This window comes from Eptesicus fuscus, chromosome 4 (assembly GCF_027574615.1).
Source record: "Eptesicus fuscus isolate TK198812 chromosome 4, DD_ASM_mEF_20220401, whole genome shotgun sequence".
Taxonomy (NCBI): domain Eukaryota; kingdom Metazoa; phylum Chordata; class Mammalia; order Chiroptera; family Vespertilionidae; genus Eptesicus; species Eptesicus fuscus.
The window spans coordinates 33,122,187-33,149,350 of record NC_072476.1 but is presented as its reverse complement, the minus strand read 5'-3'; the positions used below and the strand labels follow the sequence as shown (position 1 = coordinate 33,149,350).

Below are 27,164 nucleotides of genomic sequence, written 5' to 3'. Positions count from 1 at the left end.
ACGAATTATGGGAACTGGATTCGAGCCAGTGGGCCCTCCATCATGGGCAGCACTGGGCCCACCGGGGGTTACCCCAATGGAGGTGAGAAAGTCTAAAGTTTAAGGAGGCAGCTGGGAGGAAGGCACAGGCAGATCTGGGTGGAGGGACCAGGGAAGGAGCTGGGAGTGGGCATCTGGGCTCTGGGAAAGGGTTGGAGCAGCCCAGGGGGGCGGCAGGGCCTCACTGTCCTGGGCTCTGCCTCCCCAGAGGGCTACTACCTGCATCTGGACTTCGGCACCTCCCAGCAGGCCAGGGTGGCCCGCCTGCTCAGCTCCCCCATATGGGAGCAGGGCCCTCTGTGTGTGCACTTCGCCTACTACATGTTCGGGCTGTCGTGGGGTGCCCAGCTCAAACTGCTGCTGCTCCCGGGCACAAAGAGCAGGCACCCCAACCTGCTTTGGAAACACATTAACATCCAGAGCCCCTCCTGGATGCCCACCACTGTCACTGTGCCCAAGGGGCATGTCCTGCCCACCCAGGTAAGGCCAAGGGCAGAGCCTGGGGACCCACTGGGAATCTTGGTATCAGGTGTGGGGGGCCCAGAAGGGACTGGGACAATGAGGAGGTGTGGAGGTGGCTGGGCCATCTGAACTCAGGCAGGAAACTGGGAGCCTGCGGCAAAGGGGCTCACGGGGTGGGTGATCTTTCCTCCCTCCCACAGCTGATATTTGAAGGAGTGAGGGGCAGCCCTGCTTCCCTGGACATCTCTCTGGATTCTGTCTCTGTCCGTCGTGGCTCCTGCAACAAGGGTGAGTCCCTTTCTCTCCTTCTTTCTTCCCACCTCAGCATCTGGGTAGGGTGGCAGGAGTAACTTAGGAACCATGACCTGGTTTCTTGTAAAACTGAGTCTCCTTGCTTCTCTCTACCTTCATACCCTGTACCTTTGGTTCCTGAAGCAACCACACCTAAAGAGAGGTTCTCTTTTAACAGAGAGTTGTGGTGGTAGCTGTCCTGGGTGACCAACCATTACAGTTTGCCCTGGGCTGTCCCCTGTCTTAGCATTGACAGTCTTATATCTCAGGGAGCACATCAGTCCTGGCCAAACTGGAATGTTTGGTCACCCTGGATGCTACCCCAGATCCATCCAGAATTAGCTCTCTAAGCTGATGTTAGAAATGTGAGGGGAGCAAATTCAAAGGAAGGAAAATTCCAGAAGCTGGATGCAGGGAGCTACCAGTTACTGAGCACAGGCACTGTGCTAGATGCTCCCCACACATAATCTAGTTTACAACATGCGGGTACTGTTCCCAGTTTACAGATGAGGAAACTGAGGAGGGGGCAGTGTACGTAATCTGGGCCGGAGCAGCCGCTGGGGAGTGGAACTGCAGCTGGCTTAAAGCCTTCCATGGCTCACAAGATCCAGATTGGGACCCACAATTCTGACTCCAGATGGGGGTGTACTTTTTGGAGCTTGCCTCCTTTTAGAAAAAGCTAATCCTCCCTCCTTTCATTCACCTGTGGTGGGGTCCAGAACACCTTACTTAAGGAACAGGTCCCTAGAGGAAGGACCAATATCCTCTTCATTTTATGTTTTCTGTATCTGGCACAATATCTGACATATATTAGGAGTGTTTGTTGAGTGTTTATTGAGTGAAGGTTAGGTTGGGAGTAGAAGGAAGAATATGAATGCTACGCTTTTGATCCCATTCACTCCAATTAGATGTGAATGAAGAGGGTAGTGGTATAATTTTGATTAAACTTCAGGGATTTTTTTCTTTCTTTCTTTGCAGGACCTGTGCCAACAATGCTTCCTTCCAAATATCCAGTTCCCCTTACTGGCTCTTCTGAGACCTCTCTCTCCATGGAAAAACCCACTGAAAAACCCACACTCCCCACTGAAAAGCCTACAGTCCCCACTGAAAAACCCACACTCCCCACTGAAAAGCCTACAGTCCCCACTGAAAAACACACACTCCCCACTGAAAAACACACACTCCCCACTGAAAAACACACACTCCCCACTGAAAAACACACACTCCCCACTGAAAAACACACACTCCCCACTGAAAGGCCCACAGCTCCTACCACACACACCCCGCCTAGGTCTACAGTCTTGATGATGCCTCTGAGTCCTACTAGTACCTCCACATCTACTCTGACTTTGGCCACCACTACACCCCCTAGACCTACTCCAGGTATGTAATCATTGGATAAAGAGCTAAAAGCAAGAGACGATGACTAGGAGAGAGCATTAGGGAAAGGATGCTTCAAGTAGAAAACTACAGTCTTAGAGAAGGATGGATCAGACACGGGGACTTTAGAAAAAATAATGAGGACTGACTACACTGAGTGAGAGAGAGAGAGCAGGGCACAGGTGGATGGGGGTATTTGGGACTCAAGCAGGGCTTTATTCTTATTATTACTATTCATCCTCTTAAAGTATACAATTCATCCCTGGATGGTTTGGTTCAGTGGATAGAGTGTTGGCCTGAGAACTGAGGGGTTCCGGGTTTGATTCTGGTCAAGGGCACATGCCCGGCTGGGGGCTCATTTTCCAGTGGGGGTAGTGCAGGAGGCAGCCAATCAATGATTCACTCTCATCATTGATGTTCCTATCTCTCTATATTCCTCTCCTTTCCTTTCTGAAATTAATAAAAAAGATATATTAAAAAATAAAGTATACAATTCAGTGGTTTTAGTATATTCACAAGATTGTGCAAACATTATCACTTTCTAATTCCAGAATGTTTTCATAACCATCAAAAGAAACCCTATACCCGTTAGCAGTCACTCCCTGTTCCCCTTAACCCCCCAACCCCTGGCAACCACTAATCTACTTTCTATCTCTATGGATTTACTTGTTCTAGACATTACATACAAATGGAACCATATAATATATGACTGGTTTCTTTCACTGAACATAATATTTGTGTGTTTTAAAAAAATATTTTTATTGATTTCAAAGAGGAAGTGAGAGGGAGAGAGAAATAGAAACATCAATGATGAGAGAGAATTACTGATTAGCTGTCTCCCGGATGCCCCACACTGGGGATCAAGCCCACAGCCCAAACATATGTCCTGGCAGGGAATTGAACCATGACTTCCTGGTTCATAGGTTGACGCTCAACCACTGAGCCATGCTGGCTGGGCTGAGCGTAATGTTTTCAAGGTTCATTCATGTTGTAGGACTCCATTTTCTTTTTCTTTTTTTTGCTGAATAATACAGACCTACTTCTTAGAGAAGAAGTAGATGAGAGACAGGAAGTCTCCCCTAGGGAAGCTGTAGAGGGTAGGCTTGATGGAAACTGTTTCCCCTTTAGCAAGCTGCCCCCCAAATGCCCACCACGAATCCTGCGCCTGCCCAGCATCCTGCCAGAACCCCACACCCAATTGTGGGATCGTCTGCAAGCCCGGCTGTGTCTGCAATTCCGGCTTTTTGTTTAGTGACTCCCACTGCATCAACGCCTCTTCCTGTAACTGCTTCTACAACAATAATCACTATAAGGTAAGACCAATGGGATGCCCAGGTCCTCCAAGGGAGATTGCTAGTGGAACACCTGAGTTCTGGTTCCATCTGCTTCCCTGGTGAGGTGAATTTGGATCCACGGAACAGGCCAAAGGTGTCAGCTCTCAAGCAGTGGTAACACAATGATGGAGTTATTCATTCAGGTTGTAGTTTTGATTGGCATCTCTGTTCATATAATAAATATTTGTTAAGCACCCACTTTGACTGGGCATGATGCTAAGCTGTGCAGATGATTCCATTATCCCATGGTTCTGTGCTAAGTGCGCCTAACAGTCTGGATCTCTCTGTACTTCTCTGTTCCATACTGGCAGCCTTGATGCATTAAACACTAGACCAACCAGGTGATGCAGGGCCCTTATTTCCATCATGAGGGAAGTTTGGGGTCCCTGAGTACATAGGGAGCCCTGGATGTTGAGTAGAGCTTCTGGCATGTATTCCAGAATCTTCCAAAGGAATTTGCAAATCCTGATAGAAGAGGTCAAAAGAGAGGAGTTACTGTTCTTATATCCCCTTGTCAATGCCCACCCTGGGGGAACATTTGTCTGGAACAGAGGCTCTAAAGGGGAAGAGGTTCTGGGCCAGCACTGTCCAAAAGGGATAGCATTCAAGCCACACATCATTTTACCTTTCCTAATAAACACATTAAAAAAAAAAAAAAAAGGAAACAGGTTAAACCAATACCAATAGCACCTCAATCCCAAATAATCTGATTTCAACATGTAATCAATATTTATTAATAAGATTATTTACATTCCTTTTTTTCCCTACTAATAGTCTACAAAACCCAGTGTATATTTTACACTTACAGTATATCAGAATTTGGACCAGCTACATTTCAAGAGCTCAATGGCCACGTGGCTAATGGCCACTGTATTGAACAGAGCCTCCCTAGAGTCAGGCCAATCTGAGCTTGAATCCTGGCTCCAGCACTTCGCTGGATGACCTTGGGCAAGGTTCTTTACCTCCTCAAATCTGTTTCCATACCCATAAAATGTGCACAATTAGATTTTCTACTTCATAAGATGGTTGTGAGATGAATTTAGATCCTGACACAGACCAATTACTTAATACATGTTAATGATAATAATGATTATTAACGGTGTATAACTATTGTTTGCAGCCTATTAATTAACAGTGCATTTTAGCTATTTATTAGTGTCCAGTGCCTCTTCTCAGCTCCTCGTGTTCTTCCTTTTGGTTGTCAGAGTTCCTAATTGTCTCTTCAGGGGCTACTTCCTCCCTAGCCCACCTCCCTTTACCGGTCTCCTGGGTGTCCCTGTGTCAGTGTTAGCATTAGCCTCAGCTGCAGCCTGGGTAGAAAGATCTGTGATAGCTGTCAGTATCAAGCATCTCTTCCCTGCCATGGAAGACATATATTAACTTATTATATATTCACTTATGCATTCGGTGAATGTTTACTGAGTACTTTGAACCCTCCTGGCACTGGAGTCACCATGAATAGGGCATGGTCCTTGCTCTCCTAATACTGTCTGATTCTTTGGGACACATTGGATCTTCATTCCACAGGTATTGACTGAATGAGAGCTCTCTGCCAGGCACTGTGCTGTGTGTTGGGGCTTAAGTAGTGAGTGAAGATAGACACGGTGCCTCACAGGGGGATTATAATCAAACAATCCCAAAAGTAAATATAAAAGTGCAATTGTGGTAAGTCCTGGGAAGGAAAGGTACCCAGAGCTATGAGGCAGATCCCTAGTCAGGGAGGTCTGGAGAGTCTTTCTGGGAAAGTAGTGTCCTTTGAACTGAACCTGCTGATGCCTAAGAACGACTTAAAAGAGGGATAAGGGAGAGCATTCCAGGATGAGAGAACAGCCTGTGCAAATGTGCTGTGGTGGGCAGGAATACCTAGTAGGGGGTGGGAAGAGGAAAGGGTAGGGCAGGTGCAATGGAGGAGAAGGGGGCTATAGCATGGGATGACATATAGTGTTGTAACCCCCGATCCCTTACTCCCAGCCTGGGGCAGAGTGGTTCAGCTCCAATTGCGCAGAACGATGTCACTGTTGGCCTGGCGGTCGAGTTCAGTGCCAGACCTTTCAATGCAAGGGGAACAAGGTGTGCCAGCAGAAGAACGGCCAGTATGAATGTCACACCTATGGTGAGACCCGCCCCTTATTCTGTCCCACCTGCCACCCTTTCAGCGTGGGTGTGATACCAGGGTTCCAATGCCTCCCTTGACAAGAAAAGCCACTGGGAGGCAGGTGAGGTGGCTGTGGACCTGGCATGGTGAACCTGTTTCCCAGGGTCCCCTTTCTTCCCTCAGGCTCTGCCACCTGCTTTGTCTATGGAGATCCGCATTATCTCACCTTTGACGGGAGGCGCTTTAGCTTCATGGGAAAATGCACCTACATCTTGGCCCAATTCTGTGGCAACTCGACAGGTAGGGTTACCCCTACAGTCTGGGGCGGGGGTGGTATCTGACAGAAAAGTTGGGCATGAGAGCAAATGGGAAGAGCAAGAAAAGTAAGGGTGGACATGTCCACCTCAGAAGCAGGATTTTCTCAAAACCAAACTACTTGGGAAAATGCACCTTAAGACACTTCTCTTTTTTTTAACCTAGGGTGGGTGGGAGATTGGATTGATAGATAGATGTTTGATAGATAGATAGATAGATAGATAGATAGATAGATATAGTAGGCAGAGGAGTGATGGAAAGATTGAGAGAGAAAAAATGATCAAGCAAATAGAGTAAAATGTTAACATTTGCAAAATCTGGGTGAAGGCTGTCCTGGAATGCTTTGCACTATTTTTGCAATTTTCCTGTAAGTCTGAAATTATTTCAAAACAAAAAATTAGTGCTCACGTCCACACCACATATAGCAAAGGAAAAGAAAGAGAAGGAAAAAAAAAAAAGAAAAAATTTAGGTTCATGAGGCACATAAATGGTAAAAAATCTGCACATTTACATCAAAAGGATCTTCTTCAGATGGAAGTTGCATGCATCTGATCAAAGTTCTTATACAACAAATCAAATATATCTTCAAAATTTCAAAATCTAATGTTGAAATATAAAGTAGAATGGCAGTTTTCAACAACCACTGTTCAAGAGATATAGTATTTCATTATGAAAAGAGTGAGAAAAGAGATTAGGCTTGGTCCTCAGACAAAACCAATGGTGTTTATACTTCAGTCTCCAACCCTAACATGTACAATGCCATTCTTTTTATTTTTTCTTGCAATTTCTTTTTGTTGAATTCATCGAAGTGACATGGGTTAATAACACAATGCCATTCTTGAATTTATCTCCCATGTTTTCCTTCTAATAACTAAATTAAATAGCATGTGCTAATTGTAAAATATAAAAAGCTAAAGGTTTGTTTGTTTGTTTGTTTATTTTTGAAGATTTATTTCCATTTATGTGAAGACACTGTCCCTTGTGGCCCTGCAGCCACCCCCGCATTTCTTCCTGGCCTACTGAACCTTGATTTGGCCAAGACACTTCTCTTTATCAGTTGCTCCTTGGCCAGCTTTTATTCAGAGGCTAACCTGGCACAGTGGCAATAAAGGGACAAGAGAAGTAACACAAGCTCTCCCTCTGGAGGACATCCCTGTCCACTGAGGTGGATTGGCAGCACACCTCGACAGACTGTTCTGGAAGAGGCAGACAGTCACGTCCCACTCACATGGGGTCCAGGCTTACCTCTTAAACTACAAAGTCAGTGCCTCTGAACCCCTTTATCCCCACAGTGTCAGGAGTGGGGCGCTCCCTCAGGGGGTGCTCAGAAATGCTGGTTGAATGAGCTCCTGGGTGCTTTTCACTCCTCTCCCCAACCAGAGCCCTTCTTCAGGGTGGCGGGAAAGAACGAGGAGGGAGCACAGGAAGGCATGTCTTGCCTGAACAAAATCTACGTGACGCTGCCGGAGACCACCATCACCTTGCTCAGGGGCAGGCGCACGCTGGTGAGTCCATTTTTTGTTCAGCTCTGCTGGGGCCACCGGGGGGGCTGCTGCAGCCTTGTCCTGGCCAGTTCCTGCAGCTTCCAGACCCTCTCAGGGACAGGCTCCAGAGCACTCCCAGTGTAGATGTCTTTAGGATTGCTGTGAGGGTGGATGTGGGAGGGTTCCGGAGGGTCTTCCTGACCCTTGGATCTGTCTCTCTGTCGCTTTTCTCGGCCTCTCTTTCCAGGTTGAGGGTCAGCAAGTCAACCTCCCAGTCATACCTTCTAAAGGCACCTTTCTGATTTCAAGTGGGCGATTTGTGGAGCTGCAGACTGCGTTTGGTTTGCGGATAAGATGGGATGGTGACCAGCAGCTGTTTATGAGTGTGCCCAGGTGAGGCAGCTGCCACTTCTCCCTGCTCCGCTCCTGCTTCTCCCAGGACCCTCCAGTCCTCTTCACTTTCCATTCCAGGCACTAATTCTCAGTCTAGCTCAACAGGCAGGCAGGCCTCCCTTTGGATGAGGAGACAGGAGGAAATGGTTTCAGGGCAGTGGATAATAGCAGGATATACTCACAATGCTTTGGGAATGTACTAGAAGGAGTAACTAATGGGCTGTGGGAGCTTTTAGAAGAGTGGTCACTTGATCCCAGTCTTCAAGGAAGGCTCATAGGAGAAAGAAAGACTTTATAGAAATAGTGATCGGCAAATTCAAGAAAAAACTGGAATGTCTTGGGACCAGCAAAAGGTTTATTATGGACCTGGCTTGTGTGGCTCAGTTAGAGCGTCGTCTCGTGTACTGAAGGGTTGCGGGTTTGATTCCCTGTCAGGGCACATACTCAGATTCTGGGTCCCCAGTCGAGGTGTGTGCATGCAGGAGACAACCAATTGATGTTTCCCTCTCACATTGGTGTGTGTTTTTTCTCTCTCTCCCCCTCCCTTCCTCTCTCTGGAATCAATGAGAAAAAAAAAAGGAGTTAGTTAGGCTGGAATATGAAATGTGAGCAAAAGAAGGGGAGGAGAGGAGACTGTAAAGATGGCTTGGGGGTGAGGGCTGTGAGGTCCTTGTGTGTCTGGCACTTGGAACCCTTGATCTGAGTCTGCACCTCTTTCCTCTCTGCCCGCCTCACTCATCCCACTTTGCTGTGGTCCCTCAGATCACTAAGGCCCCTTCCTTCCATTAACGCTCCCCCCCCCCCCCCCGCCCCCAGCACTTACTATGGCAAACTCTGCGGTTTCTGTGGCAACTATGATGGCGACAGTAGCAACGACAACCAGATGCCTGATGGCAAGGCAGCACGCAATGAGGAGGAACTGGGCGTAAGCTGGCAGACAATAGAGGATGCGGAGGAGGAGTGAGTGAGGACGTCTCCATCTCTGTCACCGCCCTCCTGCTCCTTTGTCCCTTTTACGAACCAAACACCCTGGCTGGAATCACCCTCCTCCTTCTCTTCCTCCTCCTCTCCTCCTCCTTCTGCGCACCCCCACTTCTGTCCCAGCCAAGTCCATGAACTCGTTACAACACGCGCACTCATCCCACCCTGCTGTGATCCCTCACATGATGAAGGCCTCTTCTTTCCATTAATGCTCCCATGTCTCTCTGCCCCCCCGCAGCACCTACTCTAGCAAACTCTGTAGGTTCTGTGGCAGCCATGACAGCGACAGTAGCACACGTAGCAACAACCAGTTCCCTGATGGCAGGCCAGCACAACACGAGGATCTGGGCAACAGCTGGCTGGCAGAAGACAATATGGAAAGGAAGTGAGTGAAGACGCCTCCATCTCTGTTGGCAGCCTCCTTTGCCCCTTTAAGAACCAAACACTCGGATTGGCATCACCCCTCTTCTCCTCTCCTTCTGCACACCCCCACTTTTGTCCCAGCCAAGTCCATGAACTCATTACCAACATGCTCACCCTACCTCCAATGTTCTTCAGACCCCCCTCTTGCTTGTCCAGCCCAGGTTTCCATCTTCCTTAGGGCTTGGTGTTCAAGTATTCTCTACTAGGGTTGCTGAGAACCGGGAGACTGCTGGGGTAGGGGCCGAATGGAGGCAAACTTTGGCTCTTAGGGCATTTGGGGGTGTCTCTTCTAGGTGCCATTACAAGGCAAATCCCCCATCTTGCAATTCAACCTTGCAGAACACTCTATCGGGGCCAGAGTTCTGTGGACGGATCACAGTCTTCCATGGAGCCTTTGAGTATGAAGGGGGGCAGGATGGGGGGAGGAGTGGCGGGGGTTAGGGGTCTTCCAAGACTAGAAGCTCTGCCCTCTCTGCCCCCTCGCTCCCTCTGACCTGGCCTCTCTCTGCAGGACATGTCTGCCTCACCTCATGGCCTCTTTCTTCTTCAACAACTGCATATTTGACATGTGTAAATACCAGGGGCTGCAGCAGATGCTGTGTGTCCATATGGCAGCCTTGACTGAGGCCTGCCAGGCTGCTGGCTACATGGTGAAGCCCTGGAGAGGACCCCACTTCTGCTGTGAGTTGTGCAGAGAAAGAAGCGGGGGCGGGGGGGGGGGGTGGGCAGTGCTTCCTTCAGACACAGATGAGAGCAGAGGGCCAGCATATAAGAGTGTTAGCACAGGCTTGGGAGCACCTGGTTTAACCCCTTCACTTCCACGTGTGGATGGGGAAGTCTGCAGAATCAGAAATATCCACTGAGAAAACCACAGTCACTTATAAACTCAGAAAGCCTTCCCAGCTGCCGGAGCTGTGCAGGGCAATGCCTAGGGGTGTATGCTTGATGCACACATAAAATACAGACTTGTGCCCTGATCGGTGTGGCTCAGTGGATAGAGCGTCAGCCTGCGGACTCAAGGGTCCCAGGTTCGATTCCGGTCAAGGGCATGTACCTTGGTTGCGGGCACATCCCCAGTGGGGGGCGTGCAGGAGGCAGCTGATCGGTGTTTCTAACTCTCTATCCCTCTTCCTTCCTCTCTGTAAAAAAAAACAATAAAATATATTTAAAAAATAAAATAAAATACAGACTTGCGGCGGGGAGGTTGCACCATGACTGCTGCACACCTGCTGATGATGACCCAGCTCTCTGGAGAGATGCTTTAGGGCAAGGCCATGCCCTTGTTCAAGGCCACATGGTGGTCCCCTAGCTCTCCTTCCACCTTGACCATTTGTGTTGGGTTTGTCTGCATAGCACACTCTTGAGGTTCTTGGATCAGTCTGTTCCCACAGACCTGGCTCTTGGTCGTTCCCTGCAGGACCCTCTTCCAGGCTTAAGGTAGACCCTGAGTTACTCGGTCATGCTGCTCCCAGTTCCTCTCTTCTTCTCAACACGGGCAGAAGCCTCTAGTTGTGGGCCTTCTGAACTCTGGATTACGAACTAGATACGGACCTTCTGTCCCTTGTCCTCGGCTGGCCTCATACCTTTCTTACCTGTGCTTCTCCTTCCACCAGCTCTGGACTGCCCACCTAACAGCAAGTACACCATATGTGCCAAGCAGTGCCCTGAGACCTGCCACTCCAACTTCTCTGTCATGTCCTGCCAGGACCGATGCGTGGAGGGCTGTGAGTGCAACCCTGGCTTCGTCCTCAGTGGTCTCCAGTGCATCCCCCAATCCCAATGTGGGTGCCTTGACTTCATGGGCCGCTACATCATGGTGAGTCTCGGGCTGGGCTTCTTGGCCATGAAGCCCGACAGCCCTCCTCAGGCATTTGAAGAGACAGCAAGAGAGAAGGGGGTGTGGTAGGGCCTGCACGGCTGGGATTACGGACATTCTGGCTTAGCTCTCCTTTCCCTTTTTCCTCGTTTACTCTAGTACTTTTTAAGCAGACAGGGATGAAATCAATTACTGCTTACACTACTTGGCAGAGCCCGAGACCCCTGCTGTTCTCCCCTCCCATCTTCCCTGCCTCCATGTCCCTGAGTCATTTTCTTGCATCTGTGTCTTCCCTGCACTTTTTCCAAACACTCTTCTCTCTTACCAAGGCCCCTTTCTCTGCTGAAGGACTTCGGCTCCCTCCTGGGCCCCTGTCTCCACATTTTTTCTCAGAGGCAGCATTTGGAGTCAAATCCTCGTCTATATCGTTTCTCTCTTCCTTCTTTGCCGGTCCTTCAATCACCCCAAGTCCTGGAAATGACACTGATGTCTGTCAAAGCCATCTACCCCCTGAGGCCCACTTGGATCTCCTCCCCTTGGCCCCGGTTCCAGGCCCACTGAACACTCTCTCTCTCTCAGTCTTGCCTTCCTCTCAATTTCACCTTCTTTTCAGCTCCTTTCACCCTGCTCTGCCTCCAGCCACCTATGCCTGTTGGAATTCTTCACCTCCTTTGAGGCCCTGTTGAAATGCTGCCTCCTCCTAGAAGCCTTCTTGATAGGCAAAATCAGAAAGCACCTCTCTGGTCTCTTATAGCAAGCACTTACTGTCTGTTTTGAAGGCAGGGAACGCTCACTGGATGCCCTGCTTGTCTTCTTTGGGGGCACACTGTGTTGGAGTACACGGTCCACCCCTTTATTTGTTTACTGCCCCCACTGGGCCACGAGTTGCATTATGGCAAGGACATCGTCCCTCCAGTTCGTTACTAAATTCCTAATGCTTGGCACCCTGCAGACATGAATATCTGTCAAAATAGTGAAGGAACAAGCAGGTGATGGAATTATTGGATTAGCGAGTGAATGCCAGACTTTTGTAACTACTCCTGGAGTTTTGGGCAATGAGCAGCCCAATGGTCTTAATAGCAGTGGGTACTGAATAGCACTGAATAATCAGACCTGGGAATAACCTCTTTTCCTTCCTTCCTTCCTTCCTTCCTTCCTTCCTTCCTTCCTTCCTTCCTTCCTTCCTTCCTTCCTTCCCCCAGGTAGGGCAGCAGTGGTTTTCGCCAGACTGCAAAGAGCTTTGTATCTGTGAGGGCAACAGCAAAATTCGCTGTGTGCTCTGGAGGTGCGAGGCTCAGGAGGTCTGCAGTCAGCAGGATGGCATTTATGGCTGCCATGCCACAGGTGAGCAGTCAGGTGGAAGGTGAGCAGAGGGGCTGCCTATGCAGCCTCAAGCAAGGGCATGACCTTGCCCTAAAGCAGGCTCCCCAGAGAGCTGGAGCAGATCCAGGGGCTGGAAGGCAGTTGCCCAGAACCAAGCAGTATCTTCAAGGACCCAGAGAGTGAGGTTGGGGTAGTCACTGTTCTTGACCTCTCCAAGCCAAGCTGACCACCCAATGAGTTATGGGGACCACTCCAATGTGGACTCACCAGGATGGAACCTCAGGGTTAGTGCACCGCTGACCCCATCTCGTCCTTCCCAGGGTCTGCCACCTGCACTGTCTCAGGGGATCCCCACTACCTGACATTCGATGGAGCCCTGCATCACTTCATGGGCACCTGCAGCTACACCCTCACCCAGCTTTGCTGGCCAAGGTCCTTCGACAACTACTTTGTCGTGAGCACCACCAATGAGTTCCGAGGTGGGAATGTGGAGGTCTCCCATGTGACCGCCGTCCACATACAGGTCTTCAAACTCAGAATCTCGTTGATCAAAGGCTACAAGGTTGTGGTACGTGCCTCTGCCTGCCTCCCGGGGCTCCACACTGACCAGTCTGCTAGAACCTCCCCTCTGCCCCTCCTTGCCTGCAGACCTGCCTATCTGGCTTCCAGAGCCCTAAGAGTTCCCCACAGCAGGTCCAGTCCCAGGTCCTGAGACACACCCTCTGCCCCCCTCCTGCTCCCGTCTTGGTCCTGTTGTTATTCTTGTTCCAAATGCCTTTCTTTGCCATGTCCTCCCTGCCTCTGCAGCTGAATGGTCGCCGGGTGACCCTGCCTGTATGGCCTGCCCAAGGTCGGGTAGGCATTAGGCACAGTGGCTTTTTCATTTTCCTCTACACGGATTTGGGGCTTCAAGTTCGCTATGATGGGAACCACCTGGTCAAAGTGACAGTGCCCTCCACCTATGCTGGCCGGCTCTGCGGGCTGTGTGGTGAGTTCCTTGGGCGCCTGTAGGCAAAGCCAGGACAACAGGAAGGAGCCCGTCCCATTCATTGCTTAGCCACACACTTAATTAGGGGTCCCAAGTGCTTGTCCACTGCTGCATGGGTGGAGGGCATTCGGCGTGAGGGTGGGGGTTAAGGGAAGCTCAAGGTGAAGAAGACGTTAACCTTAGTCTGTGGAGTGCGGAGTGAAGGAGCCCCATGGGGGAACCTTAGTCTGTGGAGTGCGGAGTGAAGGAGCCCCATGGGGGAAGGGAAGTGGTGGTCCTGGGGCTGGGGCTGCTTGCAGGATTCGTCTGTGGCCTCTGTTAACTGCTCCCTCCTCCAGGAAACTACAACAACAACAGCTCCGATGACAATCTGAAACCAGATGGAAAGCCTGCAGACAACTCCATCGAACTGGGGGTTGCCTGGAAGTCAAATGAATACTCTGAATCTGGGTGAGCTGGGAATAGAAGGGAGATGGACCCGAGAAAGGGCCTCAGCAGGCAGCCTGCAGGTGTCCTCAGTGTCCCCAATCTCTCCGATACTGGATGTGATGAAAGGTTGTTGGGACCTCCCGTGCCCCTGCCTCCTGACCTCTCCTGTGCTTACTGATCTGTCTCTTTGGAGAACCTTTGGGCTGTCTATCCTGAGAAGGAGCCTTCCTTCTGTACCTTCTGACTCTCCTCCTTGAGGGCACAGCTTTGTTCTCTTCGCTGGTTCTTATTCATGTCCCTGTTTTTCTCTATACTTTTCAGTTTGTGGGAAGGTTCCTCCAACCGTAAATTCCTATCCTTGCCCCCTTTTTTTTGGGTTAGCTGCTTCTTTGCGGGTGGCAAGCCTCCCAGATGCCAGGAGAATGGAGTGGCAGACACCTGGAATAAGAACTGTAATATCTTAATCAACCCTATGGGTAAGCCTCATCCCCTGCTGGCTCTTTTTACCTCCCCCAGGGCCAGAGAAAGAGGAGGGGGACTGGTCAGGGAGGCAGCAAGAGAGACATGAAATAGACAGAAAGTCAGGAGGAAGTGTGAGAGGCAGTGTGCACCTTCTAGGGAGCCTGAAGGACAAGCTGCTTTTACGCCTCAGGAAGTAGGTTCTCAGTAAATACAGGTTTTGATGAAAACGGATGTTGAATCTGCCCCAAGCAGCTGCCTGGTTCTGGTCTCTTCCCAGGCTTCTGCTCTTCTCTCACACACCTATGGTTTCATCCTCCAGGCCCCTTCTCCCAGTGCCACAAGGTGGTACCCCCAGACTCCAGCTTTGCCAGCTGTGTGCATGGCCAGTGTGGGACCAAGGGTGATGCCCTGACCCTGTGCCACTCCCTGCAGGCCTATGCATCCCAGTGTGCACAGGCCGGCCGGCCGCCTGTCTGGCGGAACAGCACCTTCTGCCGTAAGTGGCCTGACCATCACTCCTGCAGCCTGGAGGAGTCCCCCACCCCGCTGCCCCAAGCCTTGACCTCTCCTCCTTTCCCTAAGTTCTATTCCTCTGATCTTCCCTTCACAGCCTGGTCCTCAGCACCCAAGGGGGACCTCCTCCTTTCTCCACTTTCCAGTCTCCCCAAGCCCATCCCTCATCCTCTACTGCACCGGGAGCCTCCTCCACCTGATTCTCACCTCACCAAAAAGTTCCACCCTCATTTGGTTACTGCATCTTTCCCTATTACCTAGGCCAGCTGTTTCCTTTCTTCCTGTCTTTCCCAGGAACTTCATTTTTTAAAAAAAAATATTGCATGTAAAATATGCCATTTTAAAGATTTTTAAGTGTCCAGTTCTATAGCATTAAGTACATTCACATTGTTATGCAACCATCAACTCCATTCATCTCCGGACCTTTTTCATCTTCCCAAACTGAAACTCTATCCCCATTAAGCACTAACTTCCCATTCCCCCACCCCTAACCCCAGGCACCCAGCATTTTCTTCTCTGTCTCTATGAATTTGACTGCTCTGGGGACCTCATGTATTTGTCTTTTTGTGACTGTCTTGTTTCACTTAGCATAATGTACTCAGGGTTCATCCATGTTGTAGTATGTGCCAGAATTCCCTTTTTTAAGGCTGAATCATATTCCATTACATGGATTGACCCCATTTAATTTATCCGCTAGTCCAGCGGTCGGCAAACTCATTAGCCAACAGAGCCAAATATCAACAGTACAACGATTGACATTTCTTTTGAGAGCCACATTTTTTAAACTTAAACTTCTTCTAACGCCACTTCTTCAAAATAGACTCGCCCAGGCCGTGGTATTTTGTGGAAGAGCCACACTCAAGGGGCCAAAGAGCCGCATGTGGCTCATGAGCCGCAGTTTGCCGACCACAGCCCTAGTCTAATACACATTCCCAAGAACTATTGATGCCCCAAGGGCAGGGAGGTGGAAATCACTCAGCCCTCCCTAACCCTGGTTTCTCCTTAGCTCTGAAGTGCCCAGCTGGCAGCAGCTACAGCCCCTGCGCCAACCCTTGCCCAGCCACCTGCCACACCCTGAACAGCCCACAAGACTGCCCGGTAGCGCTGCCCTGTGCCGAGGGCTGCGAGTGCCAAAACGGCCATGTCCTGAGTGGAGCCTCCTGTGTGCCCTTCAACGAGTGCGGCTGCACCGACTCCCGGGGCTCCTACTACCCGGTGAGAGGCCAGACAAAAGGGGTGCCCTCCCAAGCTCTACAAGTTTGGGGGCAGAAGGAGTAAGGCAGGCCAGTCCTGGGGGCTGAGGAGTAAGCCCAGAGCCAAAAGGCTGAGAGAGGGTCGCAATGGAGGTAAACACTGAGTGAAGCCAGCCTCACAGGGAGTTCTCGGGGTGTGGGGGGCCAGTCTGTCTCTGGCTTCCAAGTTTCTGTTGCATGCCCACATCCCACAGGTTGGGGAGAGCTGGTACACGGACAATAGCTGCTCCAGGCTGTGCTCCTGCTCCACCCACAACATCTCCTGCCTCGACACCTCCTGCAAGCCTGAACAACTGTGCTGGGCCCTGCATGGGCTGATACGCTGCCGGAGTTCAGGTATGAGGCCACTGAGCATGCCAGAGAACCCCCCAGCCACCAAGACAAGCTCTCCCCAATTTCCCCTTATACTCTCCTCACTGCCATCTGGAGCACTCCAGTTTGTGGCCCTGCTGTACAGAGCTTCTGGTGGGGAGAGATGACCACTGCGCTGCCTGCTGGGAAGGACTCCTTGAAGTCAGTCACTCATGGTTCTCCCATAGCCCATGTGGACTTAGATGGGGCATTAGAGGTCTCTCCCGGGCAGAATAATACCCGTCCTACCCCTCAGCCTCACACCAGCCTAGCCCTTGTTTCTTGATTCTTTTATTTTGTCTTCCTTCCCTTTGGAGGCCCCTTGCCTTCACACCCTTTCCTTGAAGGTGAGGAGAATGCCTGTTCTTGATGGAGGCTGAGCACTCCTCAGCCACCTCTCCCTCCTGCAGGGATGGGAGTGTGCCGGATCGAAGACAAGTCCTACTATGTGAGCTTTGATGGCCGTTATCATGCCATCAGGAGCACCTGTGCTTATGTCCTGGTGAAAACATGTCACTTCACCATGCACCTGCCCTTCTTCAAGATCAGTGGCGAGAATGAGGAGCGGGAAGGCCAATCCCCTGCTTTCTACCTCCGGCAGCTCAATATTAGCATCTTTGATTCCCTGATCACCCTACAAAAGGACCATCATGTGCTGGTGAGCTGGGCGACACAGGCAGGGACAAAGGAAGCACGCTCTGGGGAGAGGGCTCTCTGGTCCTTCTTCCTCCTCGCATGCCCTACTCTCCTCTGCAGATCAATGGCAAACAGGTCACCCTTCCCTCCAACAACCGGGTCAAGGGTGTCAGCATCTATGCCAGTGGCACCTACACCGTGCTCAGACATTACATTGGGCTGCAAGTCAAGTTTGATGGCAGCGGGTTCTTAGAGATCGAAATCCCTAGAGCCTATTATGGAAAGGTGAGGAAAACACCTGGCTCTTGTCCTAGGAGTGTCCGCACCCCCACAAGGGGTGGGGCCCTAGACCCAAGATGGCCCTGCCCAGAACAGGAGAGGGATGACAAGCGCTCCTTTCTCTTTAGAGTGGAAAAGGGGGTACTAAATGAGAAGTGCTTTCCTGCCCTGACCCCGCATGCTGAGACTCCCCTCTGCCCACCCAGGTCTGTGGCATATGCGGAAACTTCAATGATGAGGAAGAGGATGAATTAATGATGCCCAATGACGAACTAGCCCAGAATGACATTGATTTTGTGCATAGTTGGCAAGATAAGGAGGCCAACCCAAAGTAATTGTCCCCAGTATCTTTCTGCCTTTTCATAGGAACACGAGTTGGGATTCTAGATACTGTGGCACACCTGGGGCAGAGAGCGCAGGGCCTTCCTGTATGTGTGTAATTTGACCGGGAATGGCTTCTGGGTTCTGGGAACCTATAACATGCAAGTTGTCCTTTCTTGGCTTCAAAACATGGGAGGGAACCGAGGCTGCATGGAGGTGGCCAGAGCTCAAACCAGCTTCCCAGTGAAAACAAGGGGTGCCTTCAGGGTCCTTTGGGAGCACCAAGTAATCTTCATGGGTGGGGCAGTGGCTGTCCCTATGACGACCCCTTCCCCTTCCCAGTTGCCAAAAAGATGACCTAATAGACGAGCAGATGAAGACCAAAGCAGGGTATCAGGAGCCTCAGACTGCAAACTGCAAGCCGTCTCACCTAATGAGAGCCATGAAGCACTGCAAAGTGGCCTTTCAGACTCCGGCGTGGACTAAGTGTGCCGCCCACGTGGCCCTCACGCCCTTCCTGCTGGACTGTATGCACAACCTCTGTGAGTTTAGAGGCCTAACCCATGCCCTCTGCGACTCTCTGCAAGCCTTTGGGGCCGCCTGCCAGGCCCAGGGGCTCAAGCCCCCAATCTGGAGAAACAGCAGTTTCTGCCGTGAGTGTCCTCTGTGGTTATCCCAAATAGTTCCCAAACCCTGTTTCTGTCTGTGGATCCCTTAAAGCTGTTCTCCTTTCCAATAACTTCTGACCCATTTCTGACCTCACTGTCTCTGAGGAGCACTGTTGAAATAACCTCTTAGCCCAGGCCCCTCCCACCAGGACAGGCCGGGCTGCTTCTCATCTGCTTCACTAACACTGTCTTTCCGAAGGATATGTGATCGTGTTACTCCCCTGCGTGGCTGTTGTCTGCAATGTTAGTCCAAGCTCCTGCCTGAGATGTTTGGGATCCTGCACACTGCCCCAGCCTCTCCTCGCTCACCCCTGTCCTGAGCATCTGCCATCACCTGCACCCAATGACCGCATTCCCCACACAGCCCTGCTTTCCGCACCCTCCCTGCCTTTATACACACTGCTCCTTGCACCTAGAAAGTTCTCCTCCCCTCCTGGCAGACTTCTAGGCGTCCTTCTGGAGCTCTTTTCTTTAAAATTGCAAAAAAAGAGATTAGTCACATACCTTAATATTCACTCCTTTTCTTAAAATATATTTTTATTGATTTTAGAGAAGAAGGGAGAGGGAGAGAGAGGTAGAAACATCAATCATGAGAGAAAAATCATTGATCGGCTGCCTTCTGCATGCCGGACATTGGGAATGGAGCCTGCAACCTGGGCATGTGCCCTGACCGGGAACCGAACCCGTGACCTCCTGGTTCATAGGTCCATGCTCAAGTACTGAGCAACACCGGCCGGGCTTCACTCCTTTTAAAGTGTACAGTCCACTGGCTTTTTGAATGTTCACAAGTTTCTGCAACTGTCACTACTATCTAATTCCTGAAACTTTTGAAACTTAAAACAGTGATTAAATTGTTTTTAGTATGCGATGCATTCATATGGTTCAAAAACTTTAAAAGTATTAAGAGTCCTAGTGAAGTCTCCCTCCCACCCTGACCCCATGGGTGGAGTGCCTAGCTTGCTCTTATCAGCGCCTCAGTATTTTCCCAAAGGTCTTTATGCACATACAAACACACAAATTTACTTTCCTTATTTTCTCACCAATAGCCTTTGAGACCCAGTATTTTGCACTTTATTTTTATTTATTTATTTTTTATTTTTAAATATATTTTATTGATTTTTTACAGAGAGGAAGGGAGAGGGATAGAGAGCTAGAAACATCGATGAGAGAGAAACATCCATCAGCTGCCTCCTGCACACCCCCTACTGGGGATGTGCCCGCAACCAAGGTACATGCCCTTGACCGGAATTGAACCTGGGACCTTTCAGTCCGCAGGCTGACGCTCTATCCACTGAGCCAAACCGGTTTCGGCTGCACTTTATTTTTTTCACTTGACAATCTGACTTGGCGATGCTACTATATCAGATATTCTCTTCCGTGTCAGATAGCCACGTCCCACTTGGTTTTGCAGCTGAGTACTGTTCCATTATTCTATCATAACCCATTCACCATCATTTATTTAACTAGTTTCCTATTAATGGACTTTCCAGTTGTTTCCACTCTTTTGTCTCCCGTGCTGATCGGGGACAGCCATTCTTTTCCTTCCTTCCCCGGGGCCCTGGCACAGCGCCCACGATCACTAACTCCTTCCCCTTCCCCTTGTTCCCCCCCAGCTCTGGAATGCCCCACCCACAGCACCTACACGTCCTGCGTTCCCTCCTGCTCACTCTCCTGCTGGGACCTGGAAGGCCAGTGTGATGACACCAAAGCTCCCTCCACCTGTGAGGAGGGCTGCATTTGTCAGTCTGGCTACGTGCTCAGTGAGCAGCAGTGTGTGCCCAGATCTCAGTGCGGCTGCAGGGATGCCCAGGGCCGCTCCCTCCCCGTGAGTGGGGAAGGAGGTTGGGGTGGAACCAGCACATCTTGAGGATGGTACTCTCTCCTTTCCTCAGCCTCTATCAGCCTGGGGTGCCGTGTCTGTGTGGCTGGCCCTACCTGGGGCAACAGGGCAGGACGGTCTCCAGCCACGCCTGGGCTGGGGGGGGGGGAGGGGGGGGTTTGGATCTGAGGAATCCAAAACTTGGGATATAGCACAGTGCATTGGAGGAGCATGGCCTTGGTTTGAATCCTAATGGTACCACTCAGGGGACTGTGTTACCTCAGTTTCCTTATCTGTAAGACGGGACCAGTAGTTAACTCCCGAAGAACATATGTAAGACACCAAGCACAATGCCTCCAGGGGGTGGTACAGAGACATAAGTGTGTGGATGGCTCCATAACTGCCTCTAGCCTGCGCCAATTAAGCTATTTAGACTGTGGGTTTGGGCTGAAGGGGCGAGAGGAAGGAGAACTGGCCTTCCTGCCTGATTCCCTTGCTCTTCCTATGGCTTCCACAGACAGGGAAAACCTGGCTCTCCAATGGCTGCACCCAGAACTGTACCTGCAGAGCAGGAACCATTCAGTGCCAGCCCTTCACCTGTCCCTCTGGCTCTCACTGCCAGTCCAGCTCCAACGGCAGCAGCACATGCACCCTCCACAGTAAGGGAGGCATGTGGGAGGTGGATAGAGGCTGCAAAGCTCTGCAGAGAGAAAGCCAAGCTCAGGCATGGGGCGGGCCTGGGTTCTCTGTGGCTCCCTGCGAGTCATGACCTTCTGTGGGATTCACTCCTTTAAGGGCAAAAAGAGGGAACCGGACGAGGAGATGCTCTCGGGTTTTTAATGGGACTGAGAGAGGGGAAAGTTTCAGCTTAGGTATCAAGGGGGCTCAGGGCTAAGGGGGGGAGGGTGACAAGACCAGGGCAGGATTCTGGGGGCCGTTATATCTGGGCAGGATGCCTTCTCAGTGTTGGCCCTTCTTGGCAGAGTTGGAACGTTGCTTGATTTTCGGAGACCCCCATTACCGCACATTTGATGGTGTTAGCTACCACTTCCAGGGCCGCATGACCTACATTCTGGTCAAGACCGTGGACACGCTCCCCAGGAGTGTGGTGCCCCTGGTCGTGGAGGGACGCAACAAAATGCATATGCCCCTCAGCCAGATCTTCCTGCAGGAGGTCGTGGTGATAGTCTACGGCTATACAGTCCAGCTCCAGGCTGAACTGCAGCTTGTGGTAAGAGGCGGGCCAGGCCGGGAGGCTCTGGGGAGGCCACCTGGGCCGAGGGAGGCCACCTGGAGCAGGTGAAGCCTGGACTCCGTTCCCTGGGAAGCTTCTGTCAGCGGCTGCCTGATTATAGAACTCGGAGTTGGTGTCATACTCATGTCGTGGGGAGAGGCAGTGGAGGGCATGTGATTAAGCAACAGGCTGGAGAGAGACGGGAATGGGAATAAGAGAGAAAGAGAAGAGAAAGCCTGCAATGAGAAGGTGGAGCCGCCTGAGGAACTACCAGGGCCATCCACTCTGCTAATGTTTTTGCAAGAAAGGGGCTGGGGCTGCAGAGGCAGCAGATCTCTGGGAGGCCTTTGCCACACAGACAGCGAAGCCTACTGGCGTGTCTCCTTCCATGGAGCAGTGACACAGAGAGGCACTGAGCTGTGCCAAGAGAGGCAGGGCCATAGCTGCAGGGGGACAGGTTGAGTCAGGGCTCCCCCGGCTCCTGTCTTCCCTCTCCAGGTCAACGACCAGAAGATGGACACTCCCTACAACCCCAACAAACAACTGCAGGTTACCATTCGGAGCCATCGGCTGCATCTGATCACTGATTTTGAGTTGACTGTCAGCTTTGATGGAAAGGACAATGCAGGTACCTGAGGCTAGGGACGGGATGTTTCTGGGATGGAGGGCGGGGGGAGGACTGCATCTTAAACAGACCTAGCAAGGTGAGAGAGCACCCCTGCCTGGGAGTGGGGCCCCGAGCTCCAGTGGAGGCCCCAGGAGGGTGGGAAAGCAAAGAGGTGGGGAGTCCTGGATGCCCCTTCCTTCTGCAGTGATCTCCCTGCCCAGCACGTACCAGGGGCTTGTGTGTGGCCTGTGCGGGAACTTTGACAAGAACCAGAACAATGAATTTATGCTGCCCAGTGGTGCCCTCACTCAGAACCTCAACAATTTCGGCAACAGTTGGGAGGTGAAGACCAAGGGAGGCCTCCCCCGCTTCTCAAGGTGAGAGGGTCGGGGCTCGGGGCAGGGAGGCCCGGCTCCAGGGCATGAGCAACAGCCCAATATCTGTCCACGCCCTGCTCACCCCACATTCTCAGCAGCGAATGCCTGGACGCACTTGCCTGATTCTCCTAATCCCGGGGGTGGAGGGGCACCTGTGCCCACGCCCTCCCCTCAGTTCTCCCTAAATTCACGGGCTTCTGTGAGCCTCCCCTGGCCCGTGGCTGTCTCTACCCCAGGTCCATCCAAGAGGAGGAGGAGGGAGAGGAGAAGGCAGGCTTCGATGAGTCAGAATGCAGCCCAGAGCAGCTGCAGCTCCTCAACAGCACCCAGGCCTGCGGGGTGTTGGTGGACCCCCAGGGCCCCTTTGCCGCCTGTCACCAGACTGTGGCCCCGGAGCCCTTCCAGGAGTGAGTCAGGAGCCCAGGACACTGGGAATTGCCTTTCTCTGGGTCCTGCTGCCTGTCTCTGACTTTGCTGTTTGGCTCACTTCTCTGTGGCCTCCATACCTTGTGACCACCCCCCCCCACCCCCACCCCACACACACCCATACACACACACACCCGTGCACACATACACGTGCACACACACAACACACACTCTGCCTGTCTTTTTGCTGGGGCTTCCAGGCTTATTCTGCAGGGCTGGGTGTCGTTGCCTCCTCCCCGTCTCTGACAGCCTTCAACTGTCCCCGCGGCTCCCCTAGGCACTGTGTGTTTGATCTGTGTGCCACCCGGGACCCTGAGGAGCAGGAGGAGCTGCGCTGCCATGTTCTCAGCGCCTACGCCATCATCTGCCAGGAGGCAGGCACCACCCTGGCCAGCTGGCGGGACCACACTCACTGCGGTGAGGCACTGACCTGACCCCCTCAGCCATTTCTACTTCAGCTCAGCTCTGTGCCACCACAATGCTCCTACCTGGGGCTTCCCCTCTGGGTGCCCCATCACTCAATACCATGCCAGCGTCCTCCCAACCTAAGCCCTCTCTGCCTCTGCCAGGGAAGCTTCAACCCCACCCTGTCACCGATCTTGCTCCTTCTCACCAATGCCCCCATTTCTCCTCCATTTCCTTCATGTGCTTTAATGTCACAGAGACACTCCGAGCCAGCCCACACTCTGGCTTCCTTGCCTATACCTTCTTGGCCGAGTTGGAACAACGCTCAGTTTTCGGAGACCTCGTTTCCCCTCCAGTCCCACGCTCCCCACACCTGTTGGGCCGACCCCAGCTGGCCACTCTCTGACTGTGACTCTGTCCCTTCAGCCTTGGCGTGCCCAGCCAATACCATCTATCAGAGCTGCATGACACGCTGCCCTGCCTCTTGTGCCAACCTGGCGGCTCCCAGGGACTGTGAGGGCCCCTGTGTGGAAGGCTGTGCCAGCCTCCCAGGCTACATCTACAGCGGTGCCCAGAGCCTCCCCCTGGCCCTCTGTGGTTGCACCAACAATGGCATCTACTACCAGGTCAGGGGTGTGTGGGAGGCCCTGGGGGGGTGGAAGTGTGGAGGCAGGAAACTAGGACCTTCTCCTCCCAGCCCTTCTTCCCTCCCCAGCGGGGTGACAGCTTTGTGACTGAGGATTGCTCTCAGCGCTGCACCTGTGTCAGCTCAGAGCACCTGCTGTGTGAGCCCCTCGGCTGCAGCGATGGGGAAATCTGCACCCTGGGGAACCTCACTCGTGGCTGCTTCCGAGGTGAGCCGAGATCACCCCTTGGCTTTCAGCTGCCTCCATACCTCAGGCATCCCAGGACTGAGGACTATCTCTCCCAGTCCTATGCCTAGGACTCCTCCCCATCAATGCTAGGAAGTTTGTGCCATTTAGTTCCGCTTCTTCTCACCCCCTTCCTTTGTCAAGAGGGGCAAAGGTTAAGGACCTGATGTGTCCTGAGCATCTGCTATCTGCCAAGCACTTAGCATCAGCTTTCCATGATCTCCTTTAGTCCTTACTCAGCACTTGGTAGCAAGCATAATCTTCCCGTTTCGCAGGTTAAAAAAACAAGGACTTCCGAGGTGAACAATTTCCCTAGAGCCAGGGCTAGTGAGTGCAGAGACAGGAGTGGAAGCTGCTGCTTTATTCCCTCTCCTGGACTGCGGGTGTCCTCCCAGAACCACTCCCCGCAACCCCTTTCATCCTTGTAGAAAGCCCATGTCTGCGGAACCCCTGTCAGAATGACGGGCACTGTCGGGAGCAGGGCACCCACTTCACCTGTGAGTGTGGACTTGGTTATGGAGGAGACCTCTGCACGGAGCTTCGGGATGTGCCACTCCCAGAAAAGCCAGGTAAGAATTTCATCTCTGGCCCTGTTTCCTCACGGTCCCTGCCCCACCAGCAACTGCCACTATTCCATGTATACACTGAGTGGCCAGATTATTATGATCTCTGAATGCATAATAATCTGGCCACTCAGTATATATTCTATATAATAAAAGGCTAATATGCAAATTGTCCCCTCAACCAGGAGTTCAATCAGTAGGCAGGCCGCCCAGCCGCCCATGTCCCCTCTCCCTGGCCAGGTTGGCCGGACCCCACCCATGCACGAATTCATGCACCGGGCTTCTAAAATATATATATATATATATATATATATATATATATATATACACACACACACACACACACACACACACACACTGAGTGGCCAGATTATTTATTATGCGTTCAGAGATCAAAATAATCTGGCCACTCAGTGTATAATGTTCACATCTAATTGATAGATATTACAGACATGTAACAGATAGGTAATATAGTATTAATATAATCTATAGTGTAGAAAAAATAATAATATATAATATTATAATATGACCCCTAGAGATTAACAAGACAGGGTTCTCAAAGAATGAGTCACTGTGGAACCTCTCTGATCCCCAGCTCTCTTCTGAGGTCTATATGCCTCACCCCCACTGTTACTTCCCCGCTTGTATCACTCCAGGCCTCTCCAAGACCTTTTGTTGTTTTTCCCCTTCCAAAACCACAATTCCCTTGAGCCTCTGGGCCAGTGATTCTCCAACTTTGTCTTACTTAAGATTGGGAAGGGGGCAGGGCTGGGAGGGTTGGCTTATTTAACACATTTATTCCGAGACTCACCCTCAGAGACTCGGATTTGGTAGGTCTGGAGTGGGCCCAGAAATCTGCATTTTAACAAGCTCCCAGGTGACTGATGGAAGTCATTCTAGGGTTCTTCTTTGAGAAGTGCTGGTGGAGATGCTGCCCTGGACTCCAGGGATTAACTGGATGAACACCCCCCTAAAAGGCACATGGGAGCTATGTGCCCAGAAACGGAAAGAGTTCCTGGCAGAGGGGGTGGCACTAAGGACTTGGAGCCCCTGGGGCAACAGCCCCCTGGAGGAGTTACCAGTCACAACCAGGGACTTGGGGGGGATGCAGGACCTTCAGGATGACAACCAAACACCAAACGCACGTGTCTCCTCCTCCACCCCTTCCTACCCCATTCCAGAAGTGTCCAACTTTGTGGCCACCCTGTTGGGAATGCTGGTGCCCGTGGTGGTCATAGTGCTGGCGGTGGTCAGAGAATGTGTTTCCAGGAGGAGGAGGTGAGTTCTGGGAGAGGGGATGGGGAGGGGCAGCTGGGGGGTGAGTGAACATGGGGAGTGGGCACTGACCCTCCCTGTTCCCCATCCCCTAGGGAGAAAATGCAGAGCCGGAACAGAGACAGGCTGGCAGACACAGGTGAGAACCAACCCCACCGCCCAGAACCGGGAGCGGAGCAGCCTCTAACACAGGCTTTCTCCCTTCCCCCAGATTTTGTTCCGGAACCTGCCTTCAGAGTCACTTAGTTTGAGTTGTCCTGAAAAAGGAAGAGATAAAATAAAACTATTTGTTTGGAGATGTGGAGTTCCATATAATCATGGTGGGTCTGTGAGATGGGTCCTTGGGGGGAGAAATAGGAGGGCGAGGTATGTAAGGGCATCAGGCTCAGCGGCCCACAAAATGTCCAGAGAGGGGATGTCTGAGGAGGTGAGGTCTGTTCCTTAAGCAAAGCCACATCTGGATGGGCAGTCAGCCCTCTGGCTTCTGGGATACAGGAGAAAAGATTGCATCCGCCATGTTTTCCCCTAGGAATCCTCCTTCTCAGAGGACTTGACCCCTGTGCTTCCCACCAGGGGTAGTGAAGTGATCCTGAGGAGTTTGACATTCCTAATGATGCGATGACTTGTGGGCAGAGGCTAAGAATGGGGAGTGTCCTTTATTTTTAAAGGGTGAACAGGCCTATGACCCTCTGAGGAGGCCCCCACCTTATGCACACACCCATTTCCCAAAAGGATCTAAGGGTTACCGTGGCAACAGAGTGGGACTTGGGGCCTCTTGCTGAGGAGTCTTAAGTTCCATCTTAGTAGGAGAGACAACACCCCCACACTTCAGCCTGAGGTCAAAGGGAAAACATTTTGACCCCACCTGTCTTGTGTCGTCGCACCTGGCAGTTCCTTGTTTGGGAGAGGGGGGTGGGACAGTCTCCTTGGGCTCAAAGGAAAGGAAGGCTCCCAACTGGGGTGTGGGGGGATCAGGATGTAGGACCCCAAGGGTCAGTGGCTTGAGTACCAAAGCAGGCAGGACACTGGGTTCTAGAAAGATATCCTTACTCAGTGCTTATCCTCTGAGATCACCGACCCTGCAGCCACCTACCTTTTAGGAAGCAAGACCTAACGTGCTTGGGGATAGGGCTCGGGGAGGAAGGAGTGCCCATGGCCAGACCACCCTGAACCTTTGCTGGAGGAAGCAGCTCACAGGGTAGGGTGCGGTAGGCAGGCTCAGGAATTCTGGAACTGGGCTGGCCATGCTTTAATCTGGGTGCCCGGGGCTTCCTGCCGTATACCTGCACAGACCCTACCAGTCTTTAACCCTTTGCCTCTGTTCTTCATCTGTGCCCTGCTCTATTCCTC

The 27,164-nt window shown here is 51.7% G+C and overlaps 1 protein-coding gene across 1 annotated transcript; it reads left to right on the top strand.

Moving 5' to 3' along the window:
- Window positions 1–2,099: 2,099 nt before the first annotated feature.
- ZAN (zonadhesin) lies at window positions 2,100–26,060 on the top strand. Its single transcript, XM_054714170.1, has 35 exons — window positions 2,100–2,175; window positions 3,346–3,485; window positions 5,478–5,619; window positions 5,785–5,901; window positions 7,297–7,421; window positions 7,648–7,793; window positions 8,610–8,753; window positions 9,013–9,159; window positions 9,491–9,595; window positions 9,709–9,878; window positions 10,811–11,013; window positions 12,216–12,357; window positions 12,657–12,904; window positions 13,144–13,324; window positions 13,663–13,774; window positions 14,135–14,229; window positions 14,535–14,711; window positions 15,735–15,943; window positions 16,176–16,317; window positions 16,743–16,990; window positions 17,089–17,253; window positions 17,454–17,578; window positions 17,911–18,221; window positions 19,850–20,061; window positions 20,573–20,714; window positions 21,039–21,286; window positions 21,788–21,917; window positions 22,102–22,273; window positions 22,510–22,680; window positions 22,977–23,116; window positions 23,531–23,730; window positions 23,820–23,958; window positions 24,405–24,545; window positions 25,721–25,817; window positions 25,910–26,060. The coding sequence occupies exons 1-35, from the start codon at window positions 2,100–2,102 to the stop codon at window positions 26,058–26,060; spliced, it is 5,613 nt and encodes a 1,870-aa protein (XP_054570145.1).
- The last annotated feature ends 1,104 nt before the right edge of the window (window positions 26,061–27,164 follow it).

What these genes read in the sequence shown, in the direction of transcription:
- ZAN (XM_054714170.1), top strand. Translation starts at nt 2,100, where the DNA reads ATGCCTCTGAGTCCTACTAGTACCTCCACATCTACTCTGACTTTGGCC. An exon ending in GATACGCTGCCGGAGTTCAG is followed by an intron (nt 16,318 to 16,742) that starts GTATGAGGCCAC and finishes TCCCTCCTGCAG; the next exon opens with GGATGGGAGTGTGCCGGATC. An exon ending in AAAAGGACCATCATGTGCTG is followed by an intron (nt 16,991 to 17,088) that starts GTGAGCTGGGCG and finishes TCTCCTCTGCAG; the next exon opens with ATCAATGGCAAACAGGTCAC.